This window comes from Stenella coeruleoalba, assembly GCF_951394435.1.
Source record: "Stenella coeruleoalba genome assembly, chromosome: X".
Classification (NCBI taxonomy): domain Eukaryota; kingdom Metazoa; phylum Chordata; class Mammalia; order Artiodactyla; family Delphinidae; genus Stenella; species Stenella coeruleoalba.
In genome coordinates this window covers 5,983,016-5,998,954 of record NC_137152.1, presented here as the reverse complement: position 1 = coordinate 5,998,954, position 15,939 = coordinate 5,983,016, and the positions used below count along the sequence as shown (strand labels likewise).

Here is a 15,939-nt window from a genome sequence, read left to right as displayed (position 1 = left end):
CTTCGCCTACAGAGAGAAACTGAGCTTGCTGTGCCGCGGTCAAAACAACCCGAGCGCCGAAATCACGTAACGCAAGGTGGACGTGCTCTGCATGTGGGCGGAAGACGGGATGGGCTCTGTAGGCGTAACCGGGTACCACGAGAAACTTGGCTTCATGTGTTCACAGCGCACGTGGAAGGGAGACGGTTTTCTAATGAGTGTTCACATTTATTCCGAGAAGTACGCTTCCTTGAGATAAACTTAAAACCGACTAGAGTGAGGGAAATGCAACACCCGTAGGACTCGCCAATGTGCTAGTTGATCATCTCAACGCCTTCTCCTCTATTTCTCCTACATTTAAGCCTTTATTCCGCATGGGACTCTCGTGGCGGGAGGAAGATTCATATCACACAACTGCTTAGTGGGAAGCGGCCAGCAGCTCATCAATCTCCCCTAAGTGCTTTCTTCTTCTTGGTCAGCTTACCAACTGGGAGGCCACCTGGATGGAGTTTATCTTCCCAGTGCTTCACCTCCTCTGTCTTGTGGATGTGAAAAGCAAAATATTTTCTTTCTTTTTAAGAGCTGTTAAATGGACTACCAGCTGCAGGCAGACTCCACGGATGGAGGAAAGAATAAATTCTCAATACACAACTGCTTCATGCTTTTCAGCAACTGAAATGCCTTCTCTACATGTAGGTCTATAGGGGGAAATTCTGTCCTGAAGTTGATCAGGTCATTTTTTCCTCCAAGGACGAGATTCCCATGATTTTTTTTCAGTAAATATAAAATAAATGTCAGCATTCAGGTGTTTAGGAGAAGAATTTGGTCCCTTTCGCAACAGTAGCATCTCAGAAAGGATAGACACTAAAATAATTTAAATACCACCCAAATCAATGAGAAATGTGATGTTAAGAGAAACATCTTAAATTAGGGGGGAAGAAAAATGGTCAGATAAATTTAGCAAGTCTATTCCACACCTATTTTGTTAAAAAATTGTGTTTTAACAAAACATAAAGATGTTCAGAATACAGCCTGAAATTATATTTGGTTTACACGGCATTCTCCCTTAAACAATTGCTACAGTATCATTTGTAACTTTTCCAAATTATGCAATTTCCAAATATTTCCAAATTATAAATTTGAAGATTTATGAAAGTAACTGATGATAAGCCCTTCTCTTTCATATCCTCTTATTCGGAGAGAGGAAAGACCGTGCACTATCATTTCTGTTATTATTACTATTTTCACTAGTTAATACCACATGTAATGCTTCCTTTCTCTGTCTGCTGAATGCTGTGGCTAGCATGCTGGCTTTAGTTCCTTAAATTGAAAGCTAAAACTAGACAGACAAGTCAGTGAAAATGTTATCTCAAATTCTGCCAAACGAGGTAGAAAGCCACACTTGAAGTCATCTTCTTCCTTTGATCTCGGAAATGCTTAGCTTCTTTTGAATGTTAAAATACACATGACGATCCTTTTCAGTAAGTTATTATAAACTCAGCTTTAGGAGGGTTTCAGTTCAGTTCTGTTTTCCAGTTTTATCCACCGAGCGCCAAGCTGAGCTCAGCATTTGGCACACGTGAGGCGTAGAACTCGGGCGTCTATCCCTCGGAGTCAAGGCCAAGGTTTCACGTCTACCCTAGGACGTTGCTGGAAGCAGGCCTATTGCCCTGAGTTTGATGAAGGGGAGGGCAGTGGGAAGATGCTCTAGTTGTTTGATATCTTGGGACGTAGCTGTAGGGACAGCAAGACCTGTGGAGCTGTCCCATTGTCCAGTTTTCTTCTCTGGACCTTTTCTTGGACGAAACATCCCTCACCCTTCAGGAACACGACTCTTTGCAGATCTTACATGATTTACTCAAATTAAACAAAAAAGTCTTGGGTTGCAATGTACTTCCAGAATTTAAGCGTGTGGGTTCACGTCCATACTTCCAAAATTATATTTGGCGAGCAAGTAGGAGGCATTTCCCTTCTATAAACTAAAGTCGATTTCATTTTCTCTATACTGTAATGATTCCTTCATGTCTTTATTCATTCGTAAGTATAATTTATTGATGAAATCTCTCCAATGCTGTATTTAGTCACCAGATTTTAAAACAGCCCAAGCATTTGTCACGAGATTTTGACTTCCAGAGAGCTTTGACTCTTCGAGGTGAAATACCTATGAATGGAATCAAGCAGTTGGAACCTTCCCTAGGAATTCCTTGGTCCCCGACAGCCCCTCCCCTACCGGAGCAGGACGGGTTGCTCTCATCCAGGAGGGCAGGGCACAGCGAGGCTGTGTTGCATGGGCTGATAAGTGCATGTGTTTCTAAAACAGACCTGACGGGCACGTCAGGATAAAGGGGATCTCTGTGCTCTGTGACTTTCCCCTCAGACCACGGATGAGCGGGTCCAACTGACCGACATACGGCCCAGCAGGTGGTACCAGTTCCGCGTGGCAGCCGTGAACGTGCACGGGACCCGAGGCTTCACCGCCCCCAGCAAACACTTCCGCTCCTCCAAAGGTCAGTATCGCTTGCCTGTCCCTCTATGTCCAACTCGCCATGGGGGCGCATCCACCTCATCTCCAGGTTCTTACGTGTGGTTGGCCAACAGGTGGCTGTGCTGTGCTTAGCAAACGGGACCAGATGGGTCTGAAGGTGCCGGCGAATTTGTGATTAGGACCATCCCTGGGCTTTTACCTCTGAGAGACTGCAGAAGATAATGTGATGGGGTTTTCTCAACTCTGAAGTCATGGTTTTCCATGATCAACTTCCGTTGGCTCTCTCAATATATTCTGAGTCAAGCACCATTCAATTAATTTTTGGAGAGAAAGGTTTACTTTCTGCTACATCAGACTATGCAGGTTTCTTGAAACCGTTGCTATACTGAGTGTGAATTAATCTCTTTTGTTTCATAAGAGGCAGAATTTAAATCCCTCCCGAGTCACTTTATCATGGCTATCATTTTGTTCAGTTCCTACTTCAGTGCTATTTTAAAACCTCTGTGGGATCCGATGAATACTAACTATATTACATGTGTGGTTAGTCTAGTCTGTGATAGTGGGAGGACATCATTTGACTGGGTATTAATAATAGCTCCGTGTTTATTTCTCCAGTCGTGTTGAGATGGCTGTGTGCGCTCTGAATTAATGATACATCTGCCTGGCTAATAGCGAGGGCCAGTTTCATGGATAGAGGTTCGTCCACTGATTCCCTTACTAACCAGCAGTTATCCTCTTAGGGAGCTCGTTTAAGTTTATTTTAAGAATACATTATGATACTAATGAAGAATGTGAGACTGGTAACATCAGTCATGTCTTTCAAAACGGGAAGGTTTGAACCGGCTGCTATAAATTGCAGTTTCCGTTCCTTTTTGGGTAAAATGTATGCTTCCGTTAGTCTGTCCGTTTCTCACCAGATAATATTTCCACACCTTTCTCTGCACAATCATAGGTCTCAAGTGGGAACCTTGCAAGCAGATCAACTTAGTATTTGAATTCTGTTACGGCGTATGTTGTAGATTTTTAAGTCTTTTCTTTTAAAAAGTCCTTTTAAGAAAAGAAAGGTGCAGCGCACACACCCCCGCCAACCCCGAGGCAGATACACTGAGCAGGTCCGAAAATGAAATAAGAAATCCAGACGTCAGACCTTCCTTGTCTGAGGACTGTCTCCAAGTGGTCCGAGGACTGAGAGAGGCCGTGGGAATAAATAATTAACAGTGGGTTCAGAGGCAGGGCTCGGTACAGGGCTCGAGAAGCGTTCACGTTGACCTTGGCAGTTCAAATGCGGTCCAGGCGTGCTGTGGTCACAGTGCGTTCCCATCTCCTCCCTTGCCGGCAGGATTGGGGTCTGGCGCTCTCAGATCGTGGCTGCATGTCCAGACATGAGGCAGAGCAGCTCCCAGCCTCTGCAGACAGAGGTGGAATCCCTTTCAGAGTCAGACGGGGTCTGGGCAGAGGCCCTGTGACAGTCCCCGGGGCCGGCCCAGTGGCTGCCAACCATTCCGGGGAAGGAACAAGGCCGTGCTGTCCCAGCCCTTCCTACATGTCTGAGGGCCGTGTATGTCTAGAATTAGAGCAGCATCCCTCACATTTAAACAGGCTTTTGTTGAAGGGAAGTGCACCATTTGGGGGAAACCTTGCAGTCACCATTAAATCGTTCTATTTCTTGGTTTTACAAATATGCCCAACATTCAGCATTCCAGACTTCAGTTCTTGCACTTCTGAAACCAAAACTATTATGCCTAGAATTTATGGAAGATTCTACTGTTTCCACTGAAGATGCGCCACAGAATGATGGGAATATAATAGACCCACGAAACAGTTGAAAGCATTTTCTCCAGGATGTGGCTAAGGATACATCACCGTTTACAAGGTGGTACCCTGTCTTCCCTCACCTTAGTCAGTTCTCACGAAGCGTAGAACTGTGTCTTACTGGGAAAATAATTTTTAACAGCCTTATTGAAATATAATTTACATACCGTAAAATTCACTCATCTTAAGTGTGTTAGCCAGTGATTTTTACCATTTACCATAAAGTCGTGCAAGTGTCCTTTATACAGTTTTAGAATCCTCCAGGAGCCTCCCTGGCTTACTGGGAGAATTTTAGGGTAGAAATAAAGTGTTTTGGGGTCTCGTTTTATCACTCACGTTTCATTCCCTTTTTTTATTCAACACATGTCTGTTGAGCACCTGCTCTGTGTCAGGCACTGTGCTAGGCACTGAGGTAACAAGTAAAAGACAAAAATGTCTGCCGTTGTGGAAAACACACACACACACACGGATTCACTCTCATTGGGGGTGAGAGGAAACAGCAAACAAGATTAATACGTAAAACACTCTCATATACTAGGGTAGAGAGTGATAACTGACAGTGCGAAAAATGAAGAACAGACACGGGAGCTGTGGGGAAGGGGGTGCTTTTGTTTTCTCCTATTTCAGGGAGGGCGGCCACAGAAGAGATGCTGTATAAAGGAGTGAAGGGCTGGCCTTGCACCGTCCGAAGGAAGAGCCTTCCGGTTCCAGGGGGTGGAGCCTGAGGGTGGAGCAGAGAAGGGAGCAGACTGGAAGGAAGGAGGGGCTGGGCGCGCTGGGTGTCCAGGGTCACGGCACGGAGCGCCAGTGCAGTGTTCCCGCTCAGAGGGCCCTGCGCTGAGTGAGGAGAGCCCGACAGAGGAAGACGAGCGCTCTACGTTGCCGTTTATACGTGGATCTAAAAAGCACAGCAAACCAGTGACGCAGCAGCAGTAATGAAAGGCGACAGTAACGTGGACGGAGGCAGAAGTCAGCTGTCCGGGGAGCTCATGTGGAAAGGTGACTCTGACAGGCTTTGGGGACTTACCCGTGGCCTGTAGGAAATGACTCCAGGGTCTCTGGTCAGGAACTGCTGGGCGATTGGTGTGACTAAAACAGAGATGACTGAGAGAAGAGGGTGTTTCAGGGGAAGACTCTTTTCTTCCTTTGGGGAGTCACCTATTTCCAGAAGAGTAATCGTTGCCCAGCCAGTACGACTGCTGTGTTTTAGGGCCTTTCCTGCACACGGGGCTTTTCTGAGGGGTGGACGTACCCCGGTGAAGGACCCTGGACGTGATGGAAACACGAGTAATCAAAGGAGCAGCTGAAGACACAAAAATAACTTTGTTTCTACCTTAAAATTTTCCCGACAGGGCACGGAGGATCTTAACGGGGTAGAGGAATCCTTCTAAAATGGGTAGTGGTGGTGGTCACACCCGTAGGAAACACTAGAAATCACTGCTTGCACGCTTGAGTGAACTGTATGGTATATAAATTCTAGTTCAGTAAGACTGTTACATTTTCTTCCCCCAGCAAGCACTTTTGTATATTTGTAAATGCAGTGGAGTAAGATGGGGAGAGACGAGGTGGACCGTTCTGGCAATGTCTTCAGCCGTCAGGCAGGTCTGTCATCCCCTCGCCCCCAGCCCCGTTCTGTGATGCAGCTTCCCGGAGACCACCAGAGGATCTGTGATGACCAGCGCACACACGCGTTTGGTTTGCAGAGCACAAGGACTGAAGTCCGGAATGCGCCTTGCCTTGAGACGTATGGAAGGATGCATGTGCGGTGTGGTTTGTAAAAGCAAATAGCACCACATTTTAACGGTCACTGCAGCGCTTCCAAAAGCGGTGCATTTTCATTTAATTAAAAGCCCACTTATGCCCGCCCTGCTCCAGAACCAACTGGCACTGTACCAGTTGTACGTCTTCTAGTGGTTTAAAATTACTTTAAGAAAGAAATAGTGCTTCCAAAATAGTTGTCTGTGCAAAGGGTAGGCCATTTTCTAGTGCATGTGAACTTGCATATGGGACCAGACTTGATCATTTAAGGCTGGCTCAAGGGAAGGGGCAAGGATCTTTTCCATCTTCCACGAACACCTCTGAAAATAAAAGCAAAATTAAATAGGACGATAAAAAAACTTGGTAAAGTGGGCGTCATTTAGTTTAGTTAGGCCTGCTGCCTGGTATTCATCCTGATTCTCACAGAAAAGCCAAAATTCCTGTCTTTCTCTTCTTTAGGGTTACTTTCAAATACAAAATTACTAGTCTGTGGTTTGCCCGAATAGATTGGTTACTCAGTTAATTTCCCTGTAACTCTTTTTTTTTTTTTTATTTTTTTGGTGGTACGCGGGCCTCTCACCACTGTGGCCTCTCCCGTTGCGGAGCACAGGCTCCGGACGCGCAGGCTCGGCGGCCATGGCTCACGGGCCCAGCCGCTCCGCGGCATGTGGGACCTTCCCGGACCGGGTCATGAACCCGTGTCCCCTGCATCGGCAGGCGGACTCTCAGCCACTGCGCCACCAGGGAAGCCCTCCCTTTAACTCTTATATCTCCCTATAACTTAATCCTAACCCCTTAGAATACCTATTTTCTATAAGAAAATTCTGAGTTGTTCATAGATTGGTAAGTCAGTTTCAGGCTTTTTCTTTCCAGGTGAATACCGTTTCTGGATATTTTTATTGCTAACCCCTGCCAACGCCCCTCCCCAAGGTTGAGGTGATTTTTCTGTATTTACTTATTTAAATGCTCTATACTGTCTTTCTCCCTGGTACTTGAGAAGGAAAGTTGGCTACAACCTTAAAAACTAAAATTACAGATAATTTAATAGACTAATGTATAATGTCCCTTTCTACTTTTTGTCTCTTAATGGAGAAAATGGAAATGGTAACCCTTCCACATGGTGAATTGCCTTCCTAGGCTACTCCTAGGATGAAGCGCTCGCTTTTCTGGGCACCAAGCCTGCCAGACCCTAGGGTCTTGGAAACTTTTCCATCCCGTGGCGTGGGGAGTGAACCCTAGGAAGCAATGGGAGACAGGTGTAGATATGTGTGGAATCACAGGGGCGTTTGCACGTGGGACTCCTGATGCGGGAGGTGACCTGCCAGGGACGTGATCCCCAGACGCCCATGCAAGTTAAGGCTCCACATGGAAGCAGTTTACAGAGGCAAGGATCCAGGACACCGGGTGGGCAGGGGCGGGGGTGAGAGGGGAAGGTGACTGGGAAGGGAGGGCGGAACACAAAGGCGCGTTCTCACGCTAGTTGCCACTGTGGGCAGCCCTTCGCCCTCTGGGGAACTGGGGCGTTGCAGGCGGGCTGCTTCTGGGCCTCTGTGTCCTGCACACGCACAGAGCCTGCTCTGGGTGCAGACAGAGGTGTGGTCGTTTACAAGCTGAGCGGACGTGCCCTGAAATAGCACAGGACAGGGGACAGGGGTGGCACCCCGAGAGCGTCTGCTGTCTACCTCTTGGTTTACTCAATATCTACAAGATTCCCGTTACAGACGTGTCTAATGTGTTTTGAATTATGGTTTAAAACAAAGATATGAATAGTTTGATGGACGCAATTTGGCGAGATCATGAAAGGAGCCCCCGTGTTCCCGAATGTGGGACAGACGTACTAGTAAGTGGAGACAGACAGGCCTTTCCAGGCTTGCTTTCTTCCCTCCCGAATCTGCCATCGCCCTTCCCAACATCAGATCCGTTTCACACTGTCGTCCGCTTCTTTGACGAAGCAGCCCCTGACTGCTGACCCACAGAGCGCCCCAAGGTGGCGGGCATCAATTTAGAGTGACGCTCTTGCCAGCAGATAACATACTTTGGAATACGCTGGTCTTGAACATTCTCTCGATCATGTTGATATTTATGGACAGGGCAAAAAATGTGCACACACTGCATGCTTGGTATTGGAAATATACGTTACTAGTATCACTTCCTGTTGCAAGTGACTGCTTACAAGTTGACTGGATTGGGGAAATAAAGGGCTACAGAGACTTCTGTGTGTCGACATCAGCAGTGGAAGCAGGAAGACGGACGGTTTTGTGCATTATGTTAAGCAAAGCCCAGCTTCATTTTCTTGCTTGTTGCCAAAAGCACGCAGACATTGGTCTGGATGTTTGAGGTTAGTCCGTATCCATTTAACACTGAATTAATGTGCTTTTAGGAGATCTTATAAAGACAAATTAAAAAATCCACCTTCCGTTGTCATTAACCTAATACGTCTTCTAATGTACATAATACAGTTATTATATTCACTTCCTTCCAAGTTCAGAGTTTTCCATCCATCTTTCCCCCCTTATTTCCCCATGTGTACAGGATACATTAAAAAGCAGAAGAAAAGCAGACGTTGTTTTCACAGCACACGAGCATCACACGGGATGTTATTCCACGCATACATTACGGAGTGTTAGGAAAGCGGGAACAGACTCCACTGTGGTCATAAAGTTCCCTGTCGCTCCACGGGGACCCATGACTTTCTATGCAGCTGCTCTGTGTGCCATTTCCACTGGACGACACTGTGCTGAGCACATGTCCTGAAACTATGTAATAGCTGGAAATTTGCCTGCCGTGCAGCTTCTGCAGCTCCCCTAAGTTGTGTGTCTAGATACTGCAGGGGGATTTCTTTCTTCTCCTTCTCTTCCCTTCCCTTCCCTCCTCTTCCCTTCCCCTTTCCCTTTCCCTCCCCTCCCCTCCCCTCCCCTTTCCCTCCCCTCCCCTCCCCTCCCCTCCCCCTCCCCTCCCCTCCCCTCCCCCTCCCCTCCCCTCCCCTCCCCTCCCCTCCCTTCCCCCCCTTCCCTTCCTTTCCCTTCCTTTCCCTTCCCTTCCTCCTTCCCTTCCCTTCCCTTCTCTTCTCTTTCTTTCTTCCTTCCTTTCTTTCCTGTCTTTCTGTCTTTCTTTTCTTTTTCTTTTTTTTTGTTAATGAGGGAAGTAAAATTATTCCAGCCACTGTGTCTGGAAAGAAAAACCAGTTTAAATATCAGAACTAACCTACGAATTAGCTGGAGAACGTGTGACTGGTTATATCATTGCTTTAAAACTCTAACTGCCCTTGATCACCGCCCCACACCTAAGAGGCAGTGCTCTGATGCATTTCAAATGGGAAGTCTGTTCCCTGGACATCGTTTGAGGAACTCAAATAAGTAATAAAATTAACATTCATGCTCTTAAAGCATAGCTCGTTCCTCTCTCTGTGTCTATGTATATATACATTTCTTCATGATTGTGTATTTATAAAGGTCTCTCTTTTTTTACGGAAGTAGAGTTGATTTACAATATTGTGTTAGTTTCAGGGGTACAGCAAAGTGATTCAGGTATAAGTATATATGTTTTCAGATTATTGTCTCTTGTAGGTCATTACAAGATACTGAGTTTAGCTCCCCGTGCTGCACAGTAGGTCCTGCTGTTTATTTTATATATAGTATGTGTACCTGCTAGTCCCAAACTCCTGATTGACCCCTCCCCGCCTTTCCCCTTTGGTACCCGTAAGTTTGTTTTCTGTCTGTGAGTCTGTCTCTGTTTTGTCGATGGACTCATTTGTGCCACATTTTCGATTCCACGTGCAAGTGGTATCGTATGATGCTTGCCTTCCTCTGTCTGACTTCCTTCACTGAGTACGACCACCTAAAGGTCTCTCTCTTTACTGCCGTTTGCACCCCACTCTGCTGTTGCACTAACGCGCGGCTGGGTCTCCGTGTTTAACCAACAGGATCGTCTGGACACGTGGAGGCGCGTCTGCCTCACAATAAGTGATGGGCTTTCTCCTGGGATGGCAGGAAGGGCTCCTTTCCCATGAGAGTTCACATCAGTGTGATAATAGCCTGCCTTTCTGCAGGGGTGACAAGTGATTTCATTTGGCGCTTTACCCATCGTAGGGCGTAAAGCTGTTCTACCGTGCGTGTTACTTTGTCACAGAAGGGTCAGAGATGCAACCGTAAATCTATCCGCTGAAACCCAAAGCTTCCATCTTCCTTTGCCAAAAGCACTACATAGGATCGTTAATAAAAGGAACTATTTTTTCTCCAAGGCTGAAGTTGGTTATTCCTGCTAAACATCGAAGATACCTTTGCCCTGGAAATCATGCAAACTGTAAAAGGAGCTAATACGGGCTTCCTATTACATTTATCTTTGAAAGTGTACTTGCTGCCTGCTTTGTGAGTTGTGTTTCTGCAGATAATTGGGAAGGTTGCAAAGAGGGAGTGGATGAAGCAGAAAGAGAAGCGAGATGGGAGAGAAATGCTCTCACTTAAGCTTCAGAGGGAGGGGTCAGGGGAGCTCTGGTCTTGTGATGTGCCTCTGACCTTCTCCCCCTACACTCTTGAACTAGTGAATTAAACTCTCTGATCCTCAGTTTCCTCATCTGCAAAATGGGAACAAAAGGCCAACATTAAAAAAACAAAGCACAACCATATGCATATAAAATTGGAAATAAGCTGTGCTTATGTCCAGTTCCAAGAGACTAAATGGTGTCATTGCTTTGGAAAGACTCTAGCTCCGGGGTTGACAGTCCATGGCCTGTGGTCCATATTTGGCCTGCCGCCTGTTTCTACAGATAGCGTTTCACTAGCACAGAGCCGTGCTCATTTGTTTCCATATTATCTGCAGCTCCTTTCAAGCTACGACAGCAGAGTGGATTAGTTGCAACAGAGACTGTCTGGTCTGCAAAGCCTTGATATTCACTGTCTGCCCCTTTACAGAAAAAGGCTTTCAGTCCCTGTGCCAGACTGTAATGGGCACTTTCCCCAGCAAAGGGCTTCACATGTTGACTTTCTGTAGAGACAGTGGCCCATCGTGATGATGATGATGATGTTGATGTTGATAACAGATGTAGAGATGTGGCCTGAAACCCCCCCTTTCTCCCCTCATTGTCATTCTCACACCTGGCTCTGCCACCAGTTATGTGAATGACCTCGGGCAGGTCACTCTACCTATCCAACCCTTAAGATCCTTACCAGTTTTTTTTTTTTTTAAAGTTCATAAATAAATTATAAAATCCCTTAGAGCTTTATCATAATGTGGAGTTTCTATATGCATATAATTTTTACCACAAGCTTCCAACTGCATTTCAATGTTTTAACAGAATTAAAACATTATGTAAACTGAAAGAAAAGATTCTGTATATTTCAACAAAGTGAATATACTTGATTTCACACTGCAGGGAACCATTTCACAAGGCAGTGAATGACAGCAATCTGGGAATTTGTTGGGACTGAATGAAATCCTTCAGATTAGACAAACAGGACAGACTCTCTCATCTGAAGTCTTCAGTGACTAGACAGATAAATGAGTAGCTCGTTTACAGAGGATAATTGGGGCAATAACCTCTGCTATTCCCCTTTGGCTTTAAAATTTTAAAAAGTAGTTATTTGGGGGGAGAAAGAGATTGGGGGTGTCTCACGTTGGTAATGGAAGTACGCCACCTGGGTATTGTGAGTACTCAAATGGGCCTTACTTTTAAGAAAATGTGAAGCAAATATTACTAATTCATTTATTTGAAAGTACTACTTCCTAATGCCATTGTCATAAATTACATTGTTTCATATTTTATCATGTTTCATAAACTAGATGATGTTTTTCTGAATTATGATCACATCTAAGGTATGAGGAATTTTTCCAAGGCAGTAAGAAATGATATCATGAATGAAGTAGATTAGGGAAATGATGAAATACTGAATACCAGTTGCCTTCCTTAAACCTGGAATTTCTTTAGAAAAGGAGGTGACTTTGAGCTTGTCCTGTGAACCTAGACTCTCTGGAAGATTCACATAACTACTTATTTCCAGCATATAGACATCCAGGTGCATCACTGAAAACGTGAATGGCTGTAATCACCTTTACACGTTGTCATTTTTCTCTTGCTCTGAAGTCATGCTGAGCTTGCCAGCCAGCTTTCTGTAAGAAAGGTCTGCAGTAACCTGTCGTAGGTTAAGGACTGACTCATGCTGCAGAGGTTGATCTTAAGGGCCTTGGAGAATACCAAAGTAGGAGAAAATCACGGTGAAATTCTGCTGGTGCGCGGAGGAAAGCACATGTAACTGTTTTGAGTAGGGTGACATCTGGTCAACCTACAGTAGGTACAGACTCTCGGTGGCGGGGGCAGGGAGGGAGGGAGGGAGGCATTTAGGCTAAACCGGTGGAAAAGCTTCAGTAGCTCTTGGTTTTCATCTCCACGTAATCAGATGGGAACCAGTGTGGTCAGAGCAGCAGGCTCAGGTGGGGACAGGAAAGGAGGTTTGGGAGCTTATGTGTGGTGAGAATGCACAGGACTTTGGGGAGGCTGCCAGCACGTTGACTCTAAGTGAGACCGGAGGCCATCGAGAGCTTCCAAGCTGAAGAGCCTCAGCTTGTGTCGTAAAAACCACCAGCTGCCGCACTGGGAAAGGCTCGGAGGCCTTCGCCGTCATCAGGGAGCAAAGACAAAGGCTTGGCACACGGTGTTATGCTGGTGGAAACAGTAAGATTCCAGATAGATTTCTGAAGGCACTGCTAGCCCAAGGAATGAAAGCAGAAGAGGTGTACGACCTCGAGGTTTGGCGCAGGAGCAGCGGGAAGGAGGAATTTGTGTTTCCTGAGATGGGGCGTCTGTGGGGGGCAGCAGGGGCTGGGAGGGGCGGGGACTTCGGTCTTGGGCACATTCCTTTCACGCTGCCTCTGAGACCTCCAGGTGTAGCTGATGCAAAGACCCTTGAGTACTTGAAGTTCAGGGGTTTTAAAGCTGTGACTGGTGAGATCTCTAGAGATTGGGTATAGATGCCAAGAGGCCCCCGAGTTCAGAGGCCAGATGCTCCCCCGCTTAGCGGCGGTGGGATGGGGAGGCCAGGAGGGGGGAGGCTGAGGAGGGTCAAGGGACCAGAGGGACAGCCAGTGGGGAGCGGAGGCAGGCGGAGACCACGATGCAGGGTGAAAGCAGTGAGGCGTGTCGCGCCCCTGTGGGGATGACCAGAGTGGGGCTCCCAGGGGCTCCGCAGAACCAGCAGAGCGAGGAGGGCCGTGCTTCCCGAGCCCGTAATAACAGGACCCAGCACTTCCCTCCTCGCGGGAGCCAGGGGCTGTTTACACCTTTACCTGGCCGCCACCAGGTGCAGGACTGTCCAGCTTCTGATCTACTTCAGAGTCGCGTGTGTGCGTTACATACAAGTGTGTATTTTACATAAAACGTGAACATATATTCAAGGTGGATATATCCATGGGCCACACCTGCACTCGCTGAATCAGCATACCTCAGTATAAGTCTTGGGCGCTCCCAGAGGGTTCCTCACGGTGACCGTTTGAGAACCACCTTGGTCAGGCATGTCAGGTAATGTGCATTGGATGAGCCAGTAGCCTAGGAAAGCAACTACAGAGCTTTTAAAAATGACACAGCCCACCACACCTCCAAAACTTACCTTACAGAAAAGCAACAGATTTTTAAAAAATAATTCATGCTTCCATCATCCCCGAAACACAAACCATTCCAAGGGTAAAACCATGGCTATTTTCCGCCAGTCGTCTTTGTTTATATGGAGTTAGATAGAGCTTCTTTGCCCCTCTGATGCAGATGGTATTAGAATTAGAATTATTGACAGCATTTTTCCGGGCAGGCGTCTTAAAACAAAACCATCTGTAAATCATTTGTGGTGAGCGGCTGGCTCAATTTGTGGCGAAAAAATGAAGGAAAGACCCTCAGCTTTACACGTACTTAGTCATCTTCGTATATAGATTTCAAATGGAGGTTTGTAGAGCAATCATTCCAGAACCTAATCTCTCTCCTGACAGCTGAGACGGTTTTGGCTTATGCGACAAACTAGAAATGGTGAAATTATAAAAATGTTACCCGTCTGTCATCCACTTTGTAATGTGGCGAAAAAACGAATGGTTTGTTTTTGCTGATGTTTTCACGTCACCCTTAACTTTTGATTGAAGGATCTAAAGCTCCAGGACCGCTCGGGTGAAAACAGTTATTCGAATGAGCTGGTCCTAGATTTCTGCCTTTTCTTTTCAGAATTTTCAAAGGCATTTCAACCTTGCTGACCTATTTAATGCCAGCCAACCTACATGGAATTTGACCATGTTTTACAGAACGTTATCCATTTCGGTACAGTGAAAATTTGGCTGTGTTGTAGCGGTATGGAAATGCCTAGATTACAAATATGGCCCAAACACATTGCTCTTACTGTTCTATAGGTTGTTTTTCAGTTTGAGGCTTAAGAAGGGGATCTTCCTTAGTGCTTATCTTCAGCTATTCTCCACATCAAGGGCAGTCTTCCTGCATCGACCCTGTAGTCATTACATGTACAGAGGCGATGCTTTTGTGGTCATCCTGGGCCCTTGTGTCTTTCTCCTGGGATTTCAGATCCATCTGCACCACCGGCCCCAGCCAACCTCCGGCTTGCAAACTCCACCATCAACAGTGACGGAAGCGTGACTGTGACGATCGTTTGGGATCTCCCCGAGGAACCAGACATCCCAGTGCATCACTACAAAGTCTTCTGGAGCTGGACGGTCAGCGGCAAGTCACTTGTGCCAACGAAGAAGAAGAGGAGAAAGACCACGGGTGGGGTGAGTGAGAACCAGGGGGAAGAGGCCCATCTCCTCGCAGTGGTGTTTGAACTCAGGCACCTGGTCTGAGAGTGGCTTCTGCTGAGCCACAAGAGGGACGGATGAGGGACAGGTTCCCATCCCTCCCCTTTGAACGAGGAAGTTCAGAAAACAGAGGACCAGGCCAGCCGTTCAGCCGTGCACACTTTAGGTGACAACAGTTAAGTTCAGTCTGTTGACTTACTCAGATCCAAATGGCTGGTACCACACCAGAAATCAGAGGAACAAAAATGTCTCCATCGTGGGCTTCCCTGGTGGCGCGGTGGTTGAGAGTCCGCCTGCCGATGCAGGGGACGCGGGTTCGTGCCCCGGTCCGGGAAGATCCCACATGCCGTGGAGTGGCTGGGCCCGTGAGCCGTGGCCGCTGAGCCTGCGCGTCCGGAGCCTGTGCTCCGCAACGGGAGAGGCCACAACAGTGAAAAGCCCGCACACCGCAAAAAAAAAAAAAAAAAAGAACTGTGAATTTAATTATAATTGTTAACAGGCCTAGAGTAGCCTTAATCATAGGTCACTATCTTACGAGTGACGTGTTTTTCTGGATCCACGAGAGGCAAGCTGTAGGTCATGGGACTCATTAAAGTTCTCAGTATTAAAATTTGACCAACTGAGAATTACGATCAGGAACTGGAAACATGTTGAAAAACACGAGAAATTGTGAAATTTTCTTCTTGGGGATCAATGTCTTTTCATTTCCTAAGAGTCCATCCTGATATCCGTGAAAACTAAGAGGAGTGGGGATTTTCAAGGAAATGCTCTTTCAAAAGTGAATTCTATTTTCCTTGTTTGAAGATAATAGTTTAGGAAGAGTGACACAGAACATAACAAGAAACCCTAACTAAAAAGAATTGGGAATTGGTAGTTCATAGACATACTGTAGGTAAAAGGCAGAAAGGGCACGAAGAGGCACGGTTAGTACCACGGTGGGTGTGGCTGAGAGGCGGCCCAGCCTCACCTGGGAACAGGGACCGTGGCCCAGAGCCTGCCTCTCGGCCCCCACTTCTGGAAGCGCAGTCCTTTCAGCCGTCCAGAGCCGCCCTGCTGGAAGGTGGCCGCGTTCTGATAACTGATCCCTCAGAAGCCTGAATCATGTAAAGGTGCCAAACTACTAATTTACA

At 46.7% G+C, this 15,939-nt stretch overlaps 1 protein-coding gene across 1 annotated transcript in view; it reads left to right on the top strand.

The window, feature by feature from the left end:
• The window catches only part of ANOS1 (anosmin 1), a 190,055-nt gene that overhangs the window by 143,993 nt on the left and 30,123 nt on the right, over positions 1-15,939 (top strand). The window contains exons 6-7 of the mRNA XM_079910394.1: positions 2,357-2,486; positions 14,580-14,785. Of these exons, the coding sequence (XP_079766520.1) occupies positions 2,357-2,486; positions 14,580-14,785 (336 nt within the window). The remainder of the gene's footprint in view (positions 1-2,356; positions 2,487-14,579; positions 14,786-15,939) is intronic.